General features: G+C 41.3%; 2 protein-coding genes across 2 annotated transcripts in view; one reads left to right on the forward strand and one right to left on the reverse strand.

The window, feature by feature from the left end:
* The first annotated feature begins 878 nt into the window (after nucleotides 1-878).
* NPEPL1 (aminopeptidase like 1) lies at nucleotides 879-21,682 on the forward strand. The gene is made up of 12 exons (XM_060772040.2): nucleotides 879-1,067; nucleotides 5,787-5,972; nucleotides 7,694-7,864; nucleotides 8,501-8,590; nucleotides 9,919-10,000; nucleotides 10,742-10,884; nucleotides 12,282-12,359; nucleotides 14,965-15,065; nucleotides 16,672-16,795; nucleotides 17,444-17,620; nucleotides 18,258-18,368; nucleotides 20,628-21,682. The coding sequence occupies exons 1-12, from the start codon at nucleotides 918-920 to the stop codon at nucleotides 20,784-20,786; spliced, it is 1,572 nt and encodes a 523-aa protein (XP_060628023.2). The 5' UTR covers nucleotides 879-917; the 3' UTR covers nucleotides 20,787-21,682.
* A 2,944-nt stretch (nucleotides 21,683-24,626) lies between these two features.
* LOC132772778 (piezo-type mechanosensitive ion channel component 2-like) overlaps nucleotides 24,627-26,117 on the reverse strand; it is a 68,507-nt gene continuing 67,016 nt past the window's right edge. The window contains exon 47 of the mRNA XM_067467115.1: nucleotides 24,627-25,411. Coding sequence (XP_067323216.1) covers nucleotides 25,156-25,411 — 256 coding nt within the window. The 3' untranslated portion in view covers nucleotides 24,627-25,155. The remainder of the gene's footprint in view (nucleotides 25,412-26,117) is intronic.

Here is a 26,117-nt window from a genome sequence, read left to right on the forward strand (position 1 = left end):
CCTCACGTTCAGATGGAATCTCCTCTCTTGTAGTTTGAAGCCATTGTTCCGCGTCCTAGTCTGCAAGGAAGCAGAAAACAAGCTTGCTCCCTCCTCCCTGTGGCTTCCTCTCACATATTTATACATGGCTATCATATCTCCTCTCAGCCTTCTCTTCTTCAGGCTAAACATGCCCAGTTCCCTAAGCCGCTCCTCATAGGGCTTGTTCTCCAGACCCTTGATCATTTTAGTCGCCCTCCTCTGGACACATTCCAGCTTGTCAATATCTCTCTTGAATTGTGGTGCCCAGAATTGGACACAGTATTCCAGATGTGGTCTAACCAAAGCGGAATAGAGGGGTAGCATTACTTCCCTAGATCTAGACACTATGCTCCTATTGATGCAGGCCAAAATCCCATTGGCTTTTTTTGCCGCCACATCACATTCCTGGCTCATGTTTAACTTGTTGTCCACGAGGACTCCAAGATCTCTTTCACAGGTACTGCTCTCAAGCCAGGCATTGTCCCCCATTCTGTATTTTTGCATTTCATTTTTCCTGCCAAAGTGGAGTATCTTGCATTTGTCACTTCATTTTGTTAGTTTTGGCCCATCTCTCTAATCTGTCAAGATCGTTTTGAATCCTGCTCCTGTAGATGTCCCTTGTGGTCTCTTCCAACTCTGTAGATGTCCCTTGTGGTGTCTTGCAGCTCTGGTGATGATGATGCCCATGATGAATGGAGAGCAGCAACAGGTTCCACCCCAAGCCCTTTGCTTTACTCCTCCTCCTTCCTGCATCAGGCAGGGCATGCCATTGCCTTCCTGGCCCAGAAAGCAGAGGACGGGAGGGAGGGGAGAGGGGAGAGGGAGGCGCCTGGCCGGGGAGGAGCTCAGCTTCCACGGCTGCCTCCTCCTCCTTTGCTGCTGCTGCTGCGGGGAAGATGGCGAACGTGGGTCTGTCCTTCGAGGGCAGCGCGGGCGAGGCGGACCCGCAGAGCCGCCCGGTGCTGGTCCTGGGCCGCCTGGCCAACCTGCAGCGCCTGCCTTGGACTCACCTCCGCGGGAAGCTCCAGCCACGCGTCTCCGAGGAGGTAAGGAAGGGGCCAAGCAAGGAGGGAAGCGCCTCCCTCTGCAACACCTTGGGGATTCCTTCCCAATGGAGACACACACACAAACCCAAAGGTTTCTGTCCCCTCTCCAAGGCCTATTCTGCATCTACACGGGAGAATCAGCCCAGCTTTGATCTGCCCTTGGATCAATGCGATTTGTAGTTTGGCCAGGCAGCAGAGAAAACTAAAAGGCCTGGTGTAGGAATACATCTCCATTGACTGCACAGCATTGAGCCTTGCTGGTTCAAGGGGTGCCAAACTGCATTCATGCCACAATGTACAGTCAAGCAGGGGAAAACTTCAGCCTTCCAGGTTTTTTGGACTCCAACTCCCATAATTCCTAGCAGTATTGTCAAAGGAACCAATGGTTGGAGCGTAAATACTGATCCATTCAATAATTGGACATTATATGTCATATATATGACATGATATATACATTGGATTTCTGTATTCATTCCGCAGTGTAGATCAGGCATGGGAAAACTTCGGCCCTCCTGATGTTTTAGACTCTAATTCCCATAATTCCTAACAGCATTGCCAAAGGAACCGATACCTGGAGCATAAATAGTAATCCATTCAATGATTGGACACAATATGTCATATATATGACATGATATATACATTGGATTTCTGCGTTCATTCCGCAGTGTGGATCAGGCATGGGCAAACTTCGACCCTGTATATGTTTTGGATTCTAACTCCCATAATTCCTAGCAGCATTGCAAAAGAAACCAGTGGTTGGAACATAAATATTAATCCATTCGATGATTCAACATAGTATGTTGGATTTCTGCATTCATTCCACAGTGTAGATCTGGCATGTGCAAACTTTGGCCCTGTATGTGTTTTGGACTCTAACTCCCATAATTCCTAGCAGCATTTCCAAAGGAACCAATGCCTGGAGCATATGTATTCATCCATTCAATGAATTGACATAATATGTCATATATATGACATGATATGTCACATTTATTTTTGGATTTCTGTATTCATTCCGCAGTGTACATCAGGCACGGGCAAACTTTGGCCCTCTGGGTGTTTTGGATTCCAACTCCCATAATTCTTAGCAGTATTCTCAAAGGAACCAATGGCTGTAGCGTAAATACTGATCCATTCAATAATTGGACATAATATGTCATAGATATGACATGATATATACATTGGATTTCAGCATTCATTCCGCAGTATAGATCTGGCGTGTGCAAACTTCGGCCCTGTATGTGTTTTGGAATCTAACTCTCATAATTCCTAACAGCATTGCCAAGGAAACCAATAGCTGGAGCATAACTATTGATTCATTCAATGAATTGACATAATATGTCACATAGATGTTGGGTTTCTGTATTCATTCTACAGTGTAGATCAGGCACGGGCAAACTTTGACCCTCCGAGTGTTTTGGACTCTCATTCCCACAATTCCTAACAGCCGATATGCATTCATTCCAGGTTGTAGATCAATCATGGGCAAACTTTGGCTCTCCTGGTGTTTTGGACTCTAACTCCCATAATTCTAAATGGTGTTGCAAGGGAACAAATGGCTGGAGTATAAATATTGATTTATTCAATGATTTGACATAATATGTCATGTATATGACATGATATGTCGTATTTGCTGGAATTCTGCATTCATTCTACAGTGCAGATTAGGCAAGGACAATCTTCAACACTCTGGGTGTTTTTGACTCTTCACTCCCATTATTCCTAACAGCATTACCTAGGGAACCAATGGCTGGAGTGCAAATATTGATCCTTTCAATGATAGGACATCATATGTCATATAAATGACATAATATTTCATATATATGCTGGATTTCTGCATTCATTCCACAATGTAGATCAGGTATGGACAAACTTTGGCACTCCAGGTGTTTAGGACTCTAATTCCCACAATTCCTAAGAGCCAATTGATGTGTTGATTTATATATATATATATATATATATATATATATAAACTAAAACAAACTTATTATATATACATACACACACACACACACACACACACATACAAACAAATATGTTAGTTTGTGGGATTAACATAACTCAAAAACTACTGGGTGAATTGACACCAAATTTGGACACGATACACCTATCAGGCCAACAAGTGACCATCACTCATAAAAACATTGAAAAACACAGCAGAAGAGACTTAAAAAGCCAAAAAATAAAAAATACATTACAACGCATGTGCAAAACCACATATATAAAGGCAAACACACATATATACACATATACACAAATATATGCACACACATATACACACACAAAACATATACATAGACTGGGCCACAGTAACGGGGATTTTTGGATTTTCTGGATTTTTGCATTCATTCTGCCGTATAGATCAGGCATAGGCAAATTTCGGCCCTGCATGTGTTTTGGACTCTAACTCCCATAATTTCTAACAGCATTGCCAAGGGAACTAATGACTGGAGCATAGCTATTGATCAATTCAATGATTGGACATCATATGTCATATATGTGACATAATTTGTCACATATATGCTGGATTTCTGCATTTATTCCGCAGTATACATCAGGCATGGGCAAACGTTGGCCCTCTGGGAGTTTTGGATTCTAACTCCCTTAATTCCTAACAGCCGATAGATATTATGTATGTCATATATATGCTGGATTTCTTCATTCATTCCGCTGTGTAGATTGGGCATGGGCAAACTTAATTGCTTGAAGAATGTTTATGATTTGGCCCCTTCTGACTTTGACCTGTTTGGACCTCTGAAAGACAACCTACGTGGTTTCAGATTCAATGGCTTGAATGATGTTAAAACAGCTTTACAATAATGAAACAAAACCCTGAATTTTTCCAAAATGGTTTTGATGCCTGGGTTAAACGATGGCACAGATGTGTACAAATTGAAGGTGACTCTGTTGAATGGTCGTTTTGCGTAGAGGACAGGTCAAGCTATGATCTGTAGCAACTTCTGCTGTTATAGGTTCATTCATAATGTTTTTAATGACATGGGAGGCAAAACGTTTTGACCCACCCACGTATAATATGTCATATATGCTGGACTTCGGGGTGTGAGTCGAAAGGGCGAGACACAGGGTCTGCTGACTAATGCATAGATGTCTTCACATGTCTTGAGAGTTAAGCAACACCAGTCAAAGCAAACTGTGGAAGAATTTGGGTGAAGATTTCAGTCATAAGGTCCAGCAGGTAAAAAGTAACATTTAAGTGATGTTCACGGTGATATTGAAGGGCCATTTTGAGGAATCAAGCAAAGAATGATGGGCAGTTAGGGTGAAAAATTGCTATATATTGAGAGCTAGAATTGTTGGCCCTCACAGGTGAAGCTGCACAGAAGAATTAATGCAGTTTGACACCGCTTTAACGATCATGGGTATTGCTTGTCATGCAAGCAAGTAGCAAGAAAGGTAGAGGGAGTGTTTCCCATTTTCATTCTGGCATCTCTAATATTTGGAGGGCCATAGGTCACCACTTCTGTTAACAAAAAGAACCGCAGAATCATAGAATCACATTCAAAGCACCTTGTTATACTACAGGGCAGAGCTTTCCAAATGGCATGTTGCAACACATTAGTGTGTCAGTGTGTCGTGCACACCTAATGAGAAATTTGAGTCTATGTGAAACAAGCAATCGTATATTTTGTTGAAAATGTACTTGAAAGGTTTTCATGAGATGTGTTGCATCCCCCTACATTTCGTTATGGCAATTTATTCCAGACTATTTGACAAACCGCATCTCTCTCTACAGACCAACTCGGACACTGCGGTCATCAGAGGAGGTCATTTTCTCAGTTCCACCCCTGTCCCAAGCACGGCTGGTGGGAACGAGAGAAAGGGCCTTCTCTGTGACTGCCCCCAACTTAAAGTTAAAGATGGCCCCCTTCCTCCCCGCTTTCAAAAAACAGCTGAAGACATACCTTTGCTCACTGACTTATGAGGAGGAGGAATAGTAGTTGGTAATACTACCATTATACCTCTGATTAATAGTTGCCATCCATATCCATACCCTGCTCATCCCACCAGCTCAGTAAAGATCTTGAGCAATGATTAATTGAATTGCCCCAAAGAAATGGGAAATAATTGTTTCCATTTGATGTTTTGTCTTATGTCTGTTATAACTGGCTGTGCCTTTTATTTAATTTTAGTTTGTTAAATTATAATTCGTATTTATATGTTGGGTTGTATAAATTTTGTTAGGCGATCCATCGTAGTCCGAGGATGATGGTCATTCTGACAACAGCTTGTGCTTTTTTATTATTCTTTCAGTTACCCTGCCGTGGCTGTAAATTATTAAATGCTTCCCAGGTGATTAAATCCTAAATACTTGCTTCTAGGGTGGTCATGATCCTTATAATTATTTGTTGTCACTTTAGAAATGATGGAATGTTACACAACTCTGAGACACCTATTAGTAGACCCTACTATGGGGTTACCTGATGACAGCAGCAAACAGTCAGGTGCTGTCATGAGGCCATCAATATTGCATGGGAGGCGGTTGTACTTGGTCAGGGTCCCATGACAGCATTCTCAATCGTTTTCCAAAAGAAAAGATCCACAGTGTAGTATCTACTTGTATGGGGAATGTCAACCCAGAGGTTCCTATAGTTGAATGGAAACATTCCTACTTGGCCAGAGGTGTGCCTGAGGAACAGTGGAAGACGAGGTGCCTCCCTCTAGGAAACCTTTGACCTTCTGTGCTTTTTATTTTGTACTCAGGTATGGCAAGCTGCACTGAACACCTTGAACCCCAACCCGACCGACAGCTGCCCCCTTTACTTGAACTATGCCACCGTCGCGGCTCTTCCTTCCCGAGTCACTCGGCACAATAGTCCATCGGCCGCCCAGTTTCTTACACGTCTCATTCGAAACTGTCTTCCAGGCGGGACTAACAGGTGCATCCTTGTAAGTGAAAGGGAGGGAGAAATTTAACATTTAAAACCTAAATGGTTGGTTATTTAATTAATATGGAGCCCCAGTGGTGCAGTGGGTTAAACCCCTGTGCCGGCAGGACTGAAAACCAACAGATCACAGATTCGAATCCGGGGAGAGTGTGGATGAGCTCCTTCTATCAGCTCCAGCTCCTCATGCAGGGAAATGAGAGAAGCCTCCCACAAGGACGGTAACACCTCAAAACATCCAGGCATCCCCTGGGCAATGTCCTTGCAGACGGCCAATTCTCTCTCAAGTCATTCCTGAAACAACAACAAAAAATTAATTAGTGTTTTACTTGTTTTCATGGCCAGAATCACTAGGTTGCTGTGAATTTTCCGGGCTGTATGGCCATGTTCCAGAAGCATTCTATCCTGATGTTTTACCCACATCTTTGGCAGGCATTCTTGAAGGTTGTGAGGTCTGTTGGAAACTAAGCAAGTGGGGTTTATATATCTGTGGAATGTCCAATGCTAATCAAGGTGGCCAATCAAGATGGCCAGTTGCAGCATTCACTCCTACCTCAGACAAGAGTTCTTTCTCCCACCCTGGACATTCCACAAAAATATAAACCCCATTTGCCTAGTGACCTCACAACCCCTGAGGATGCCTGCCATAGATGTGGGTGAAATGTCAGGAGAGAATGTTTCTGGAACATAGTCATACAGCCCGGAAAACTCACAGCAACACAGTTTTTTACTTGTAAGACATGGGGAGAGGTGTTTATAAGGTACTTCAAGTGCCAAAAATAATATTGAGTGTCACAAATGTTTATTTACAGTTAACCCTCCACATTTATGGGTTCAGCTTTAGCATATTTGATTTGTATGTTCTCTCCAGGAATCTTGAGGTCTTTTAGCATGATTCTATGGTCAACTTTTATTTTAATATATCAAACATGACTGATTTTTGGAAAATCAAATAATACTTAATGCATGTCATGTGCATATAATAGCACTTCTCAATCTATAAAGGATGATAATATATTTATATTGTTCCTCTTCTTGAGCTGAAAGGAGAGGCAGGTAATAAATTATTATTATTATTATTATTATTATTATTATTGGCGCCCTCGGTGGCGCAACGGGTTAAACCATTGAGCTGCAGAACTTGCTGATCAAAAGATTGGTGCTTCAGATCCAGGGAACTGGGTGAGCTTCTGCTGTTAGCCCCAGCTTCTACCAACCTAGCAGTTCAAAAACACACTCTGGTGGGAAGGTAACAGCGCTCCATGCAGTCATGCTGGCCACATGACATTGGAGGCATCTATGGACAACGCCGGCTCTTCGGTTTAGAAATGGAGATGAGCACCACTGCCCAGAGTCTGGCATGACTAGACTTAATGTCAGGAGAAACCTTTACATTTCATTATTATTATTATTATTTCTAATTATTTCAAAGAATTATGGGCATTTTTTCTCCCAGGACTCTGGATATTTGGAAATTTTACCTTCCAGAGTGTGTGGCCAATAACCATTTTTGCTGGGAATTTGAAGGCCAACATTTCTGGAGGTCCAAAGATTGAAAATTGCACATCAGTTTACACTTAATACTAGGGCCAGTTCTTCGCCTTCCCAGGTTTATTATAATTTTAAATCACTACGAGTTATTCTTACGTTGTCTTTACCTCTACCTATGTTTTTATGTTCTTTCTTAGCCTGGTGTAACCCATTGCTTTTCCACTTCTGTTTCAGATGGTCTGTGAGCGCTCGGAGGTCTTTGCTTCTGCCTGTGCCATAGCCAGGGCTTTCCCACTGTTCACGCGGCGCTCGAGTGTATCCAGGCGCATAGAGAAGAGAACCGTGATAGTGGAGTTTTTCCTGGTTGGGCAGAACAATGGCCCAGTAGAGTTGGAAATGCTGAAAGTAAGCTGCTGCTGTCTCCCTTGCAACAGAACAACTTCAGTCTTTTAGATGTGCATATAATGCCATTGGATAAGAATGTCTCATTCATCTTAGGTTAGAGAAAAATTTGCATAAAACCCTCGACAGCCCTTGTGGATTGATTGTCTGATTCAATATAACTTTGTCTGAAACGATCCTAAACTTGCAATTTGACACTAAAACAGATGTGTGCAGCTAAAGGTTCCACACAGCCCTTTATCCCAGAATATCAAGGCAGAAAATCCCACAATATCTGCTTTGAACTGGGTTATCTGAGTCCACACTCAGATAATGTGGGATTTTCTGCCTAGATATTCTGGGACATAGGGCTGTGCAGAAGGGCCCTAAGAGTAACTTTTACAGGGGCAGATAGCGTTTCCAAAGGGATACAGTAATGTAGTCACTTTCAGTTGTAGAAATTGGCTGGCACGCACTCTCATATCACAGTAAATACAACATATTCTCAAACATACTCTGATGTTTAAATTATCCTCATACCCTCCAAATGCTCAATATTTAAAGATGCAATGTTAGGTAAAGCAAATTCTCATAGTGTTATTGACATGCACATGCAAATCCCATTTTTCTTTCCTCCTATTTTTGTGTTATAATTCCTAGTGTCTGGAAAGTGCTACGGAAGGTGTCAGGCTGGCTGCTCGGATTGTAGATACTCCATGCAATGAAATGAACACGGACAGCTTTCTGGAGGTTGGTGATCTCTTGGGACAAGGCAATTTGTAGGGAGTGAGTCTCTTTGGAAAGCACTGGGCATTTGTCACTTTTGCAAGGGTCCTTATAAGGCTGGGCTTTAGCACAGCAGGTTAACCACCAGCTGCAGTACATCTTGCCAATTGAAAGGTTGACAGTTCGAAACCTGAGTTGGGGTGAGCTTCCTGGCCTTTCAGCCCAGCTTCTACCTGTCAGCATTAGCGTTAGCAGCCCACAGAATGACTTAGCCCCTCTTAGCTCTAAGTGTGATAAAAATAACTCATAAAAACACACGAGTCTTTCACTTTAAGTAGAAATAAAATGAAGTTCTATTCACTGTATACAAAACAAGACAGAAGAATTGCTCTCACCAAAATATAACAAAATAATATCTTCGGTGAGTCCTCTTCATTCAACAGCGATATGCAGACATGTAACAGAATAATATACAGTCTCTCTTACTTAGTTGTCTGTAGAGTGATCTTGTCTTTCTGTAAACAAACTTTATCTTCTGGATGCTGCAGAACTGCTCCTGGCACAAACCAAATGTTTTTTTCAGCTCAAAACGAGCCTCAAGCAAAGCTTAGAATGCAATGCTCAAAGTTTCCAAACACTTAGTTCTTTTCTATATACAGGAACTAATATCACACTCAACCCGTGACAGCTGCAAAAGAAAAAGCCCTGATCCTATCTAAGACTTAGAAAAACCCCATTGCAAACCCCTAGTAGCAACACTACCTACTTAGCAGATCGAAAACAGGAATGTGAGTAGATAAATAGGTACTGCTTTAAAGCAGGGAGGTAATTAAGTCACCCATAAGAAAATGCCAGAAAAATGCCGGTGATTCACTCTAGTACAATGGATCTCAACCTGTGGGTCCCCAGATGTTTTGGCCTTCAACTCCCCAGAAATCCTAACAGCTGGTAAACTGGCTGGGATGTCTGGGAGTTGTAGGCCAAACCATCTGGGGACTCACAGGTTGAGAACTACTGATCTAGGAGAAAGTTAATGAACAAAGCTCTTCAGCAGGGAAGATGGAGCCACAATACCCCCCTAAACGCACCAGTTCCTAGAACCGAGCACAGTCTCCAAGATGCCGAAGATGGGAAAGCCTATATATGTATCTATGTACAGTTTTCTGTCTTGTCATTGTATAACAATGCGATCTACTCTGAGTCCCCTTCGGGGTGAGAACAGAATATAAATAATGTAAATAAATAAATGGGGTAGCATACCTGAAAGAGAAAGAATATAATGATGAATGTGATGGAAGCTGATGTGTGTGGCCATTTTAAATCAAATCTCTTCCTTTCCTTTGTCTCTGAAGGAAATCAAAAAAGTTGGAAAGGACTTAGGAATTGTTCCAACCATTTTCCGAAATGCAGAACTGAAGGAGAAGGGATTTGGGGGTGAGTCAAGCCAAAAGGATTTATTTTTGTAACAAAATCGTTGTTTATCCATTTCTGATTTTAATCCAAGATCTCCTCTGAGGACATGAGCCCTTCCTCAGGGAAAGTAGAGATTTCATGGGCACTCTTCCAATACAAGTCCCAAGATTTCAAAGTATTGGGCCATGGCAGTTTAAGATGGCATGAAACTGCATTAAATTCTACAGTGCAGATGCACCTGTAGTAAATCAACATTATACTTTATATACTCAAGTATAAGCTGACCCGAATATAAACCGAGGCACCTAATTTGACCACAAAAAAATGGGAAAATGTATTTACTTAAGTATAAGCTGAGGGTGGAAAATGAAGTCGCTACAGGTCAATTTCAAAATAAAAATAGATACCAATAAAATTACATTAATTGTAGATTTTTTTTGAATATTTACATAAAACTGTAATTTAAGATAAGACTGCCCAACTCTGATTAAACCATTATTCTAACCTCCTTCAATGTAAATGTGCTTCCATATTCTTCCAATAATAATAAAGAGAGTAAAATAACAAATGTAATAATAATAATAACCAAAACAACATCAACAGAGTAAAATAATAAATAACCTTGACTCGAGTATAAGCCGAGGGAAACCTTTTCAGCCTTAAAAAAGGGCTGAAAAACTAGGCTTATACTTGAGTATATACAGTAAATTTGGCTTCCATGACAAAATGACGTTCTCAGTCCTTCTTGTCCTCCATTTCCAGGTATCTATGGTGTTGGCAAAGCTGCTGTGCATCCTCCTGCTCTTGCTGTGCTCAGCCATACCCCTGAAGGTGCCACTCAGACTATCGCTTGGGTCGGAAAAGGGATTGTCTATGATACCGGAGGACTCAGCATCAAAGGGAAGGTGTGTATATCTAGAATCTGATTACACCATGTAACACAATTTTTGTTCCTGGGTTATAAATGTGTTTTCCTAATTGGTTATATCATAAAAACATGGGAAAGGTGTATTAAACTGCCAAAACGTTGTTTTTGCGGGACACCATGCAGCTCATTTTTGTTACTGTTTTTCAACGAATCTCTCATTGAGTCTCAACCAATTCAGCACAGTTTGTGGCAGCCACAAAAACAAAGTTTTTTGAGTATAACAACTACTTTCAAAGTAAGTACACCACAATAAAACAGGAAATAACACCTTCAAAGCAGGAACAGAATTTCTTTTTCAAATTCTGTTACATAGTGTTATGAAAGACCTAGTGGTACCCTGGACAAATAGTACAGAAAGATACACATTCCAGTAGGTAGGCATGCCCTTATAATGACATATCCTTGCACACCTATGAACATTTCACATTAATATACACATTTAGACAAGAATCATATTGCACTCCCCCCATTACAGAAGGTTTGTCTCGACTGTTCCATCCCCTACGAGTTCTTATATTTTGGTCATTCCTATCTCATCCAGTGTTTTATCATTTTATGTACATTTGTGATTGTTTTCACTTTATTACTTTGCACTGTTTTATGTTTACTTATTTTATTGTGATGATATTTTTGCTGTTCCGTATTTTTTGTTGTTATGTATTACTGGGCTTGGCCTCCTGTAAGCCACCCCGAGTCCCCTTTGGGGAGATGGCGGTGGGGTATAAATAAAGATTATTAATAATAATAATAATAATAATAATAATAATAATAATACAATAAAGGAAAAGGATGAATATAAGGAAATGTAGTGTGTGGGCTACATTTGGCATGGCAATTTAAATGGCTGAGCTGCTGAACTTGCTGACCAAAAGGTCGATGGTTTGAATCTGGAGAGCGGGGTGAACTCCCGCTGTTAGCCCCAGTTTCTGCCAACCTAGCAGTTCAAAAACATGCAAATGTGAGTAGATCAATAGGTACCATGTCCCACTATCATTGTTATGTGTTAAAATTGCATATATATATATGGTACCATGTTGGTGGGAAGGTAATGACACTCCATGCAGTAATGCTGGCCACATGACCTTGGAGGTGTCTATGGACAACACCAGCTCTTTGGCTTAGAAATGGAGGTCAGCACCAACCCCCAGAGTCAGACATGACTAAACTTAATGTCAGGGTTTACCTTAGTGTGTAGGCATAGATTCTGTTTTAGCATTCAGACTAATAGCACACACTTAAATGGAGGGAAGTCCCTTTGTATTCATTACAGTTCACTACAATGTAAGCATCTATTGGTTTGCCCTATAAGTCTTTCAGTATTAAGCATTGCAGTTTCCTCTGTAAATTCATATTTGTCTTCTTGCATTTGGCTAGACAACAATGCCTGGGATGAAGCGAGATTGTGGCGGAGCTGCTGCTGTTTTGGGTGCCTTCAAAGCTACCATAAAGCAAGTGAGTAAATTTTAGCAGATTTACTTAAGTTGGGTCAAATATGTGTCTGCTTTAGCCATGTGACATAGACAGTGTTCAGTGAGATATGTTATCACTATTTTTCCTTGTTTTGAATGTGAGATAACCTAAGCCATGTCAGCTTTTCAGTTATTGTTGTTAACTACCATCAAGTCAGTGTCAACCTATGGTGACTCTATGAATGAGGGAGATCTGATCTTGCAGACTCAAGTATGGAAAATCCTAAACTATTTCAGTATCTTTATTGTCTGCTTTAAAATTATATGCTCAATCTGTGGTCATTATTTGAATTTTCTTTATAGTCATTTGTAAATATGTATTTAAACTTTTTCAGTTGTTTGCTATTGTCTCCAAGGGGTATGGCATTTTTTTGCATATATTAAATTGTGGTTGTTATTTCCTCCATTTTTCATGCCTCTATCCAGCTTAAGTGACTAGGGGATAAAACGAAAGGGCCTGAGGCTGTTAGGAATTGTGGGAGTTGAAGTCCAAATAACCTGGAAGGGGGAAATTTCACGAGCAATGGGCCGGCTAGGAGATTGGTGCAGGAGGCACTCATATTCTGTATTGGGTTTTCTCAGGACAGGGCTTTAAATGGCATAATTCATGGAGGCAACTGTATGAAATGCTTTATCTTCAACCCAGGATGAACCTCTCCCAAGTAAAAGATTAATGGTTTAGGTCTCTCATAGTTTACAACAACAAAGCGAATTTTTTTTTGTTAAAAAGGAGACAGAATCCAGCAAAAGTGCTAGCCTGATGCACTTTGGCATGATTTAACATCTACCCAGTTTAACACAGCCCGCCCACTTGTCATGTCTAGTAGTCTCCCTATATTTGCTGCCTGTCAAGAAAAGTGTCAAGCTCCTGACAAATTGCTGTCTGGTTAGTGGTTTATATTCACTATTGTGAGAAGAGATAAGAAGGTCTGGGTTAAAAAAAAAACTAGAAAGATTTGTGGTGGGGGGGTGGGGACTGGCTGAGATCCTTCCCCATGAACTGTCATGTATAACTTTGCAATGATAGAGGTATGTCGCCAACATGATATATGCAACCATATTAGAGAATTGAAATGGGACATTGCACAATAAGGCAGTCCTTGAGTTACAAACATCTGACTTACAAACATCTCATAGTTATGAATGGGGATGAGACAAAAAAAAAGGGGAAATGCATGTCAGAAATATTAAAAATTAACTAAGTATTTTTAATTACAAAAATTGAGCCCCCAGTAGCGCAGTGGGTTAAACCCCTGTGCCAGCAGGCATGAAGACCGACAGGTCGCAGGTTGAAAATCAGGGAGAGGCGGATGAGCTCCCTCTTATATCAGCTCCACCTCATGCGGGGACATGAGAGAAGCCTCCCACAAACATCAAATCATCCGGGCGCCTCCTGGGCAACGTCCTTGCAGACAGCCAATTTTCTCACACCAGAAGCGACTTGCAATTCCTCAGGTCGCTCCTGACATGACAAAAAAATTTACAAAAATGTGAGTCAAGCACTGAAAGAGTTAAATGGATGCAATGACTCAGCAAAAGCTATTGTTCAATATAAGCAGGTGTGCCTGTAGCTTAGTTGCCCTCAGTCTGTGTGGGAGAAGGGCCTCAGTATGAGAAGGCCTCAATGTTAGTTTGCCTCAGTGGGAGAAAGGCCTTAGTCTGAGAGAGCCCTCAGTGTGAGAAGGCCTCAGTGGGAGAAAGACCTCTGTGTGAGTAGGCCTGATGTGAGATGCTTCGGTGAAAGAACCCCCAGGTTGAAGGCCATCATGAGTAAAGCTCCACTGTGAGGGCTGCTGTGTGTGGAGGTACTGTATGGAGCTCCTGCATAACTTCAGTGTGAGGGGAATCTCTATGGGAGTGAGACTGTTTATCTGCATGACACAGAGGCCCAGCGTGGAAGCGAAGAAGGAGGTGTAGGGAATTTTGTTTGTGTTATGGAAACCTTGTTCTTGTAGATAGTCAGCCATATTGTTTTGCTGTAGGGAAGGGCCTACTATGGAGGACATAGCATTGGTCTGCCTGTTTTTCTCCTTTTTTTATCACTTTCGGCTACTAGTGCAGGGTCACGATGCTGCTAGTGGGTTGCTCTGCTGTGCATTTATGAGGAGGGTCTTTTGTTAATAAGCCCACTTGCCTAACAATTCACTCCGGAAAGAGTTATCATGGGGGGAAAATGTGTCTCCACTGAAACTTTATCAGCAATCCTTGTTTCCATAACAAGCCAAAAAAATCTTGCAATATAGAGATGTATTTGCCCCCTTATATATTTGTCTTTCAGGTGCAGTTATTAAAAATCCCATTTGTACATGGTTTCATAGAATAAGCAAGAGTGTTTTGTTAATTTGACTGCTATATTATTGCATTTAAACACAATTTTTACTTACTTCATTTATATCACACCTTTTTCCAAATATGGGTACTCAAGACAAGAGAGTCATTATTTGCTATTTTAAATGTATTTTTGTAAGGATTATGAGGAATCAAAGTGATAGTGATATTTCTCTTTCACTATATTCTAGTTGATTTGTTGATTAGAACTGTTTCATACCTTTCATTGGATCACACCTGTCTTTTCCTTGCACAAATAGGGCTTTAAAGATAATCTTCATGCAGTTTTTTGTTTGGCTGAGAATTCTGTTGGACCAAACGCAACAAGACCTGATGATATCCATGTTCTTTACTCAGGAAAGTAAGACTGATTTTTTTTCTCATTGTCATACATAATGCTGTTGCTTTTAATAGGGATTTAATAGGCGCAGCCGGCTGAGTGTCAGCTGCATTAAGATCACTCTGACCAAAAGGTCATGAGTTCGAAGCCAGCCCGGGTTGGAGTGGGTTTCCAACCAATTGTGTGTAGCCTGTTGTCGACCTTTGCAACCCGAAAGACAGTTGCATCTGTCAAGTAGGAAAATTAGGTACCACCTTAAAGTGTGGGGAGGCTAAATTTAACTGATTTATGAGGCCATAAAGAAAACTCCAGTAAAGCATTCCAGCAGAGAAGCATGTGGGGAATGCAGAAATGCTTCATCAGCGTCGCAGATGGACGATGAAAGCGACAGCTCCCCTGGTGGCCAGAAAAAGTTAAATAGCTTCTGTGTATGTTTGTATATGTTTGTATGTCAAAAATTGGTATTGAATGTTTGCCATATATGTGTACACTGTAATCCGCCCTCAGTCCCCTGCGGGGTGAGAAGGGCGGAATATAAAACCTGTAAATAAATACATAAATAAATAAATACCTTGAAAAGTTCTGTTGAGCCAGAACATGGGCTTCTTGAAATAGTGATTTGCTTCAAGGTGCCCATGATTGCAGAAGAAGTAGCGTTGGTTTCAGGGTTTAGTGACTTCTTTTATTTCTAATTTCTAACTCTTAGGATGTGCTTGACAGTGAATGGCCATGCCAGGTGAAATCTCAAGTGCCATAGGCTTAGTGAATACATTGTCAATAAGCAGTAACAACTTGCAAGGCATTAGTATCCTGCAGAGCTCTTTGTCCTTTCATTAACAGTGACAGGATAAATTTTGTCAAAAGCTCCATGAACAAATTATCAAGGAATTTGGTCCCAAGCGGAATCAATTTTGCAATATATGACCGATGATTGTTAGGAGTTAAGAGCTCACTTGGCAATGTTTTTGGTATTTAAAGAGTGTGGTCAGGTCATTCTTTATGTCTAGGAGAGCTGTAAAGCTAGAGATATGATTATTTTATTAATTATTATTTACAGTGTTTATATTCCGCCCTTCTCACCCCGAAAGGGACTCAGGGCGAATCACAGAATATACATATGCGGCAACATTCAGTGCCATTTTATACACAATTAGACAGACAATTATACACAGATAAGCCTAAAGGTATATCAGCTTTTCCCCATCTTTCGGCATCTTTGGAAGGTGTTGTGCTCGGTTCCGTACTGTCGCTCCATCTCCCTGCCGAAGAGCTTGTTCGTAACTTCCTCCTTTTTGGGTCAAATTGCTGGCATTCCTTAAGAATACCTCCCTGCTTCAGAATGCCTCCCTGCTTTTTTTTGAAGCAGTACCTATTTATCTAATCACATCTGCTTTCGAACCGCTAGGTAGGCAGAAAGAAGCAGGGCTAAAGGCTATGAGACCATCCTGACCCGGCTTCGAACTGGCAGCCTTTCAACTAACAAGATTGACAACAGCTGGTGGTTTAACCTGCTGTGCTAAATGGGGCCCTTTTATATTATATTAAGTGGAAATTGAATGAATGCATGTTGTAAAAGCAGGCCTGGAAATAGTGCCTGTTTTCTGAACGATTCCTCTCCCCTTCCCAGAACTGTGGAAGTCAACAACACTGATGCTGAAGGCCGGCTGGTCCTTGCTGATGGAGTGGCATACGCTCGCAAAGACCTTGGTGCTGACATCATTCTTGATATGGCCACTCTCACTGGTGCTCAGGTACTACGGGGAGGAAGGAAGGAATGCAAATGTTGTTTCTTGCTATATCTGGTTGTTGATATCTGCTTTAAGTCCAAAGTTCCTTTTTCCAGCATTTCATCCAAGTATTGGCAAATTTGCATGGTGTTCTGTAGTAAGCAGTGCTTGCAGAGGCAGTTGCAGAAATGTGTCACTTGGAGGCTCACTAGGTTGGAATCCAAACATAGTTTGCAAAGCTAAACAATTTAATTTGGACTGCTCTCACTTGCCATTGTAAGGAAAAGTAGGAAGTCGTTGATTTAGTGGTTACCAGCAAGAATTTGAATGTTGTTATTATTTGTCATCAAGCCAATTTTTATTTATAGCAAGCCTATACATGAGAGACCTCCAAGAGCCTCAGTCATCAACAGTCCTGCTCAAGTCTTTTCATTGACTAGAGATGTAGGAGAAAAATGGTGGAGGGGGCACATGCAATTTCAGTGTCTTCACTTTGTCTTCCTTATTTACTTTTTACTTTCCTGTTTCCCAGAATAATTACTTTTGACAAATAGACGCCAATATAGGATGCCATCAGTTAGAAGAACTGCAAGAATAATTTAACTTGAATCAGATTGAGGGACTATTCACTATGGCCTGGATCATCTCGGGCTTCATATTTCTCACTGCTAGGGAATTGCCACAGGGAAATACCATGCAGCCGTCCTCACCAATAACGAAGAATGGGAAAGAGCATGTGTTAAAGCGGGCAGAAATTGCGGAGACCTCGTGCATCCCCTCGTCTATTGCCCTGAACTCCATTTTACCGAATTTACCTCAGCTGTAGCTGACATGAAGAACTCTGTGGCAGTAGGTTTACTATATTCATTGTTATTTCATTACTGAATGGACTGTATTTTGGATGGTACACGAACTTTATGGCAAATTTCCATTGGCAGCTTAACCATGCTTAAAATCACATTGGTTTCTTGTGGAAATAATTTGTGAATGGTGGCAGAATTATAATGGAGGAGGTCTATAATGTACACATCATGGCGTTACCGAGTGAAAGAATCTGGTTTGTTTGTATTCTGCATCTGAGTTAGAGGTGGTTTCTCTGTTCCTCTTTATCCTCCGTGACTCACTATGGTTGGCCTCTCTAGAGTACCCTACATATAGCAGAAAACTGTAAAAAAAATGCTTTCAATGTCTTACTTTGCTTTAATTGTTGTAGAATTTTTAATGTACCTTTAACTTAAAGCCATTTGATAGGCCAAGATATCTTGCTGGCTGAGGCAGAGCAGAAAATATTGCTCCATTCTCATCTAAGTAAAGATGCAAAAAGGCCAGGCAAAGTATTTGGGGAACTGAGGTGTGAATGACAATCCCATTTCCCCATTCCTAGCAGTAGAAAATACAATATAAGTTGAGTATCTGTCAATGCTCTTTTGACATGTTTCAAAAATTGTTCTCGCTAAAGCAAACCTGCCTTTGCTTTTCCTCCCAGGACCGTGATAACTCCCCAAGCTCTTGTGCCGGACTTTTTATTGCTTCACATATTGGATTTGACTGGCCTGGTGTCTGGGTCCATATAGACATCGCAGCACCTGTCCACGCAGTAAGTGAAGGATGATTTCTTGCTGTGTCTGCCTGTCTTGAGGTGCCCATCCTTAACTTTAAGTTCGGTTTGCTCATTCTAAGTTTTAGAACTCTCACCTGCATAGTGTTGTTGGCCCTTCTACTCTAATATCCTCAGTGATACTTCTTTGTTTTGTATAGTTTTCCACTACTCTTTCATGATGTCCTGCGGTAAAATATTATCTGTTTGTAAGGGGTGGTTGAGAAGGGTCTGGGATGAGTCCACAGGTCAGAAAAAACATTGCACAGCTGGAAAAAAACATTGCACAACTTCAAGTGACCAGTGAGTGACATAATAATGCACCAACACCTGAAAAGTACAAGTTCCCTTCCAGTTGTGCAATTCTATAAAGCAGAAGAGATTGTGTGGTAGGTGTTTTTAATGTGACTATGTTACAAAACATCCTGCTTATACTGATGGTGGTTATGTGAAATGGACATTAAATTACCTCACTTCCATCCTCTGCATACCATTAAGTTGCACTGGAGGATCTAGCAGTTCCTAGAGGTGTATTCTTCCTAGGAATTTTCTATGCACTTCGACACAACGTTCGTAATTTCTGGAGGAAGTATAACATAGAATCACCTAGAGCAGGGGTCCTCAAACTAAGGCCTGGGGGCCGGATGTGGCCCTCCAAGGTCATTTACCCGACCCTCGCTCTGGGTCAACCTAAGTATAAAACTACTTGAAAGCACACAATGACAACAACAATCCTATCACATCAGCCAAAAGCAGGGCCACACTTTCCATTGAAATACTAATAAGTTTATATTTGTTAAAATTGTTCTTAATTTTAATTATTGTATTGTTTTAAAATGCTTTTTGCACTACAAATAAGATATTTGCAGTGTGCATGATTTTTTCGAATTACAATCCGGCCCACCAACAGTCTGTTTAAAAAGTTTGTGGACCCCTGACCTAGAGGATCTAGCAAATTCCTAGAGAGAACAGTTTTGCCCCGGGCACAAGTTAGTGACATTACAGAGATGGGTTTTGCAATTATAGGGCAGTCTTACTGTCTTCAGGCTGCTTGATACATAGCACCAACCTTTATTTTTTCTCTCACAAAACAATGACAGAAAATATATTGGACGGGATCCTTCATTTGCTCTATCATTGTAGCTACGTCTATCGATACTATCCCCAAAAACCTACATTTAGGCAGAAACACAAGGGGTTTCCAGTAAGGCTGAACAGTTCTCCCAGTTGCAGGGTGTTAAGCTGAGCAGTTGTTGGGACTGCTGAGGGTCCAGCTGCAGCTGCTTGTCTCAGGATGCCTTGCAACTGGATAAGAGTTGCAGTCGTTTCCCAGCATCCCAATTTGCAGTACCCTGGAAACCCTTTGGTTGGGGTGCTATAGAATTTTGGAGTCTTGTTCAGACTTAATTATCTCCAATGTGAATCCCAAAAATTACTGCATCATAGGTCTAGTTTATAGTTTATGAATATTTGAATTATGTGATTTTAATATTTATACTAGGATGTTTTTAATGGTTTTTGAAGCCCCTGGTGATGCAATGGGTTAAAGCTTTGTGCTAGCAGGACTTGGTCAGCAGTTCGAATCCGGGGAAAATGGGTTGAGCTCCCACTGTCAGCTCCAGCTCCTCATGCGGGGACATGAGAAAAGCCTCCCACAAGGATGGCAAATCATCAAGACATCTGTGCATCCCCTGAGCAATGTCCTTGCAGATGGCCAAGTCTCTCACACCAGAAGCGACTTGCAGTTTCTCAAGTCACGCCTGATATGATTTTTAAAATGCTTTTCTAATTCTTAAATGTTGTTTATGTCTCATATTTAATGGTTTTAATTATTTTAATTTATAGTTATGTTAGTGTTTAGTTATTATGATATGTACACTGACATTGAATTTTTGCTATTGGTATGTTGTAAACCGCCTTGAGCGCCCCCCCCCCTCCGGGTGAGAAAGGCGGTATATAAATATAATAAGTAAATAAATATTGAACAGAATATTAGCCAACGTTTCTACTAGTTGCACATGCACAAAACTTAATTGTGTTAAAGTGCAAAACTTGGGACTTGCTCATACATCATTGGAGTAGCATTGCAGCCATGGAGCAACTGGTGATGGTGATTTGTGTACCTCTTCTCATTTAGCGTTTATAAAACCAAAATCAAGCAGACACACTCCAACTTAATGTTGAAATCTTTTGCCTCTTCTATTAGAATCGGGGTTTAGCAAGGCTGATAAAGTAAAGTTTTGCTGTTGTTGTTTCTAGGGTGAACGGGCCACAGGTTATGGGGTGGCTTTGCTGCTGTCCCTGTTTGGCCGTGCCTCCGAAGACCCTCTGCTGAACCTTGTGTCTCCCTTGGGCTGCAATGGAGATTCCCCCGAGGACGACATGGGGAGAGACTCCAAGAGACGGCGCTTGGTTTAGGGCTCGCGCCTTTTGGAGATGGCACACTGGGGTTACCTCATTTTGCACTGATGAGTTTCCAACACCACGAGAGTTCCCTGTGTCAAAAACAGCCATTTTAAAAAAAGGAAAAGGAAAAAAATCAGTTTGTCATTGCTTAACGTTTCTCCATCTCATTCTCTTTGTTTCTATGAACACCTTATGCTTTGGATTTATACCAAACTTGTAATGACTTTGCTGCTTCCAGTTTTTATTGAGGAGCCTTTGTGTCCCTTTCACAAAAAAAATCTGAGCCTATTAATACAACAGCTTAACCTCTTGCTGCCCATAGAGCCTTCAAACGTATTTTCTTGGGTTTTCATTCTTCCAGGGCTTCCTTAGCTCCTCGGCCTCTCATTCTACAACAAACAAAAGGGAACATGTTGCAAACTGGACATTGGGTCCATACTTTATTCATGTCCTAAGAGTAAGGCAGACGAGGCAGTTTCCAAGCCATTCCTTTCTGGTTCTGTTCTTCCCATTTCACTTGCTGCGAGACACAACAGAAATCCCAGCAGGTCAGGAACAAGATAGATAGGAACTGCCGCTGCCTTGTCTCATGTCGCAGAGGGAAGATTGATGGCGTGCTTCTATTTCGGTGGAAACTTTGGGACAAAACCACTTTGGGCTCTGCTTTGTTCTGTAGCGGTGTTTTAGCATGGCACAAAGGGAGGCTGCATTTTCAGTATCAGCTGAAAAACTCCCTACGATGCCATTCTTGCATGTTAAAAGTTCTGCTCATTGTTGTTAATATGACTTGAAAAGGAAGGCGTTGCATTTCTCTGTGATGCTCTCTTCAGTTGATGAACTGCATTAATGTTTGGAATGAAAGTGTTGATGGGAAGTAACCACACTAGAATAAAACCCTTCTCCTCTCATCGCAGTGTGTATGGGCTCATTTAATGAGATGTCCAATATATGAGGGTTGTCTAGAAAGTTGTCTCACCTCAGGATAAAATCGCCTTGCTTAAGACACCAAAGAACACACCAGCAGTAGTCTTTATGGTTTATTAAAATAAAGGATAAAAAGTTCAAAAGGCAAAAGTATATTTCAAAAGATCAATCCAAGGTAACATAGGCAAACAAGATCCATGAAGACACAGGCAAGGCAAAGTCCCTTAAGTGCATGACAAAGTCCTGAAACATGAACATGAAAGCTGCAAGAGAAATCCAAAGTCTCTTGGATGAAGCGAGAAGTTGCTCTGACACTGAGGCATGTTCAAACAGCCTATTTAATACCCTTTGGACAACATGAAGGCATTTCTATGGCCTCGAGCCTCCCTCTCTCGCCTGTTGGCGATCCTGACACTCCTTCGGACCTTAAATTCCAACCGATCTGCTCTATCTAAGCCTCCAGCTCCATCAATTTCCTCGTTAGTGTTTTTCCCTTCATTATCAGGCTGAGAACTATCTTCCCTTCCTGAATCCATCTGGCTTTCAGTAGTTTCACTTTCCCCAGCGTCATCCCTTGCTGTGGGAAACAACTGAACTTCTGCCCCCTGTTCTTAGTCTTCTTGGTCTAACACAGGGACATGATAACTTTACACCTGACTGTGCATCTGAAACCCATAATCCCCATCAGAATCATTGACACTATCACTCTGAGATTCTAGCTGAGTCACAACAAAAGTAAGATTACAAGACTTTTTTTAACTACAAAGAATGAATATATTTTGATAAAACTTACATGGATTGTAGCATAGATGTTAATTATTTTTCCACATAATCACCATTCAGTTCAATACATTTTGCCATCTGTGGGATAAGTTTTTGAAGTCTACGTCATAGAAGTTTCGCTTCACCTTTTTCAGCCAGTTCATCACTTGGATTTTCACCTTGTCGTTGTCAGTGTTTTCTACCAAGGTGTTTCTTCAGTTTAGTGAACAGATGATAGTCACTGGGTGCGAGATCGGGGCTGTGAAGGGGTGGCTTAAAATATTGCAACCAAATGAAGTTAACAGGTCTTGTGTTGCATGAACAGTGTGTGGACTCGCATGTCATGAAGAAGCCAGACTCCCATTGTCGGCATCCCTCAAGGTTTGTTTTGGATGCTTCTGTGAAGTTTCTTAGTGGTCTCACAATATATTCCATACCCATTTTGTCACATGCTGTCTTGACATTACATCCTCTCCATAAACTGAAACAATTTCACGATGAATCGCAGCAGCGTTCATGCCCTTAGCATTTAGGTAGTGTATTACAGCACGAACTTTGCACTTGGAGGGAAACAGAATGGGAATGCTCATATCTAACCTTCACCATAATGCCAGTCAATGAGCTACCTCTGACTGGCACTGCACGTTCGCTTCCGCTGGCTTCCTGCTACATGGCAATGTTGCCAGCTAACCCCATGAAAATTCCCCACGAGAGCTACAGGCCTTGTAACCTTACCTTCTGGATAACCTTCGTATTTTTTCACGGCAGTTGAACAGCAGTAAGGGACCATGCTAAATGAATTCATAGAGGAAAAGTCTAACAATCTCTAAGCTATAACATAGATATAGGATGGGACATACTTGTCTCAACAGTACTATGTGCAGAAAGGACATTGGGAGTATTCTTGATCACAAGTGGAATATGAGTCAGCAGGGTAATGCAGAAACAAACAAACAAAAGACACGTTAGATTGGCTTTCATTAATAAAGCCATGATTTCCAAATCAAGGTAAGTCTCATTGTATTCTGCACAGATCAGAAAAGGAGTACTGCATTTAGTTCTGTGTTCATTTTAATAAAGGATATAGAGAAGTGGACACAAATTCAGAGGAAGGCAAGGATGATAAGAGGTATGTAGAACTAAACACACCAGAAGTTGAAGGAGGAGGACATATTCAGTGTGGTGAAGGCATTACTGCCCTCTAAATATCTCAAGACAAAGGTGAAAGCTAGTTCTCTGCTGCTTTAGAGAGCATAACTAGGTTAGAAGTTACAGGAGGCTGGATTTTGAACATTAGAAGAAACATCTTGACAGAAAGAGTGGTTCCGCAATGGAACCAATGGCAGTGGGCCTCTTTCACGAGATGTCTTAAAACAAGAAGTTAAGCAGCTCCTGAACAATAAATCAAATCTTAATAAATCCCATTAATTAAATGGGTTTACTTTAGATGGGACTTGCAGTTAAATTTAGTCTAATCTAGACTAAATAGACCACACATTTCCTATATTGGTGTCTGAGCACTGGCAATTTTAGATACAATGCTCCCTCACTTACCACTGATGTTACGTTCCAGGAACACCCACGATAAGTGAAAATGTGAAGTAGGAACGCTATATTTATTTTAATATTTTATACATTATTTTAGTTATACACTACTTTAAGTCTTTATAAACCTTCCCCACACACTTATAGACTACATAGCCCTTTTCTTTTACCTTATAAACAAAATCTTTCAGACGCTAGTTGAGCAGCAATTTTCAAAAAGCACTCCCATTCGGCATATATAAGAAGCATTCATGTGTGCATGTGGAGTCTAGCCCTCGTGCTTCCTTTCCCAACTCTGCTGTGAGTCGACCCAATAAACGTCTCCGGAGCCACTTCCGGGGCCGTGGTAGCACAGTATGCCGCACTTCGTGACCAGCAAGCCTCCCCCGCCCCCCGCCCCCCCGCCCATACCTCAGGGCCGGCCCGCACACCAGCCTCCCTTTCCGAGGTCCGTTGGCCTCAGAAAGGAAAAACAGCAAGTACGCGAAATGCAAACCGTGAAGTAGCAAGGGATTACTGTACTTCCTCTGCTTATTTGAAGCATTTCCCCATCATTGCACCCACCACTGCCAGCTCATCAAATAACGACCTGTTCATCTTAGCAGACAAAGAAATCTCCAGGATGTTGTAATGAATTTATTTATGCATACATAGTATATTGATTTCTTCTTAGTGTTATAGATATGTAGTGAATCGTTTGCTAAATCTCAAAAAACAGTTTCCATATTTTCCTAAACATGATTTCGTTGAAGTGGAACTTATGATTTGGTGTAAAATGTACATTTTCTAGTGAAAAAAATAGTACTGCTTTTGGGCACCTGTTGGGTAAAGAGTTCGGAATGCCAATTTCAGCTGACTAGTGTATCCTACTCACACTGGCGATTTAGGGTAGCAAATAGAACACCTCGTTTATACCAGGTATGGGAAGACTTTGGCCCTCCAGGTGTTTTGGACATCAGCTCCCACAATTCCTAACAGGCTGTTAGGAATTGTGGGAGTTGAAGTCCAAAACACCTTGAGGGCTGAAGTTTGCCCATGCCTGGTTTATACTAGTAAAAATATTGCACTGAATTTGCCTGAATGATATGAATATTCTAACATGCCACCTTTGTTCCTCAAATACCCAGATAAATGGATGAGTGCCCTGGTTCTATTTGTCCTTGGCTTCCCTGGTCCATTTAATCATTGTTTCAGGAGATCTGTACAAGAAGATGAGTTTGGCAAAGAGCTGCTCTTCCAGCTCAAGTTCTCCCGCCTCCCTTGCCAGGAAGATGTCGGTACAGAGTTTCAGGATGCGGTCCACATTTGGCAACTCTTCAAACATGATGGAACGCGAAATTCCATTGAAAAACTCTCGGATGAACTTTCCAACGACCAGAACAACAGACATGTAGAGGCCAACGATGCTGAAACAGGGCAGAGAGGGGAAAAAACGTTAGTGTTATCAGGAGAATATCTGCAATATGTGTGTGAAATGTTTCAAATGTATTTCATCTTAATAGTTTAGGCCTTTGTCCCAGTACTTTTCAAGTAGATTACTAGACACTAAATTGTCTTTCTAAGCCTCTGCTTTGCATCAAACTATTGACAGAGATTGAGAGACACGCTAGAACAGACATGTGCAAACTTTAACCCTCCAGGTGTTTTGGACTTCCAACTCTCACAATTCCTAGCAGCCGGTAGGTTGTTAGAAATTGTGGTAGTTGAAGTCCAAAACACTGGAAGGCCCAAGTTTGCTCATGCCTGCTCTAGAACAAGGGTAGGCAAAGGTTTCTTGGGAAGCCAATTCCTTATGATAGCTTCTTGAAACTTAGAACTTGCTTATCTAGTCTCCGAGAAATGTAGCCTACAACAATTGGGTAAGGCCAGTTATTTGTCTTCTACTGCTTGCTCAACAGACCATAACCTGATAACCATTTGCAAAAGTCGAGTCTTTGCATATAAGGAGGGAGAGTTGTCGCAAGGGTTGTGATTTTTAGAGAGAGAATGACCTAAATGCAGTCATGCACTAGCATTAAGATTCTGATTTCCCAGCAAATGTGCTCAAAAACTGTATTCCAGATATTAAATTCCACACTGTTATCAGGTCACATTTTTAGGATGAAACAGGAG

This window comes from Anolis sagrei, chromosome 4 (assembly GCF_037176765.1).
Source record: "Anolis sagrei isolate rAnoSag1 chromosome 4, rAnoSag1.mat, whole genome shotgun sequence".
Classification (NCBI taxonomy): domain Eukaryota; kingdom Metazoa; phylum Chordata; class Lepidosauria; order Squamata; family Dactyloidae; genus Anolis; species Anolis sagrei.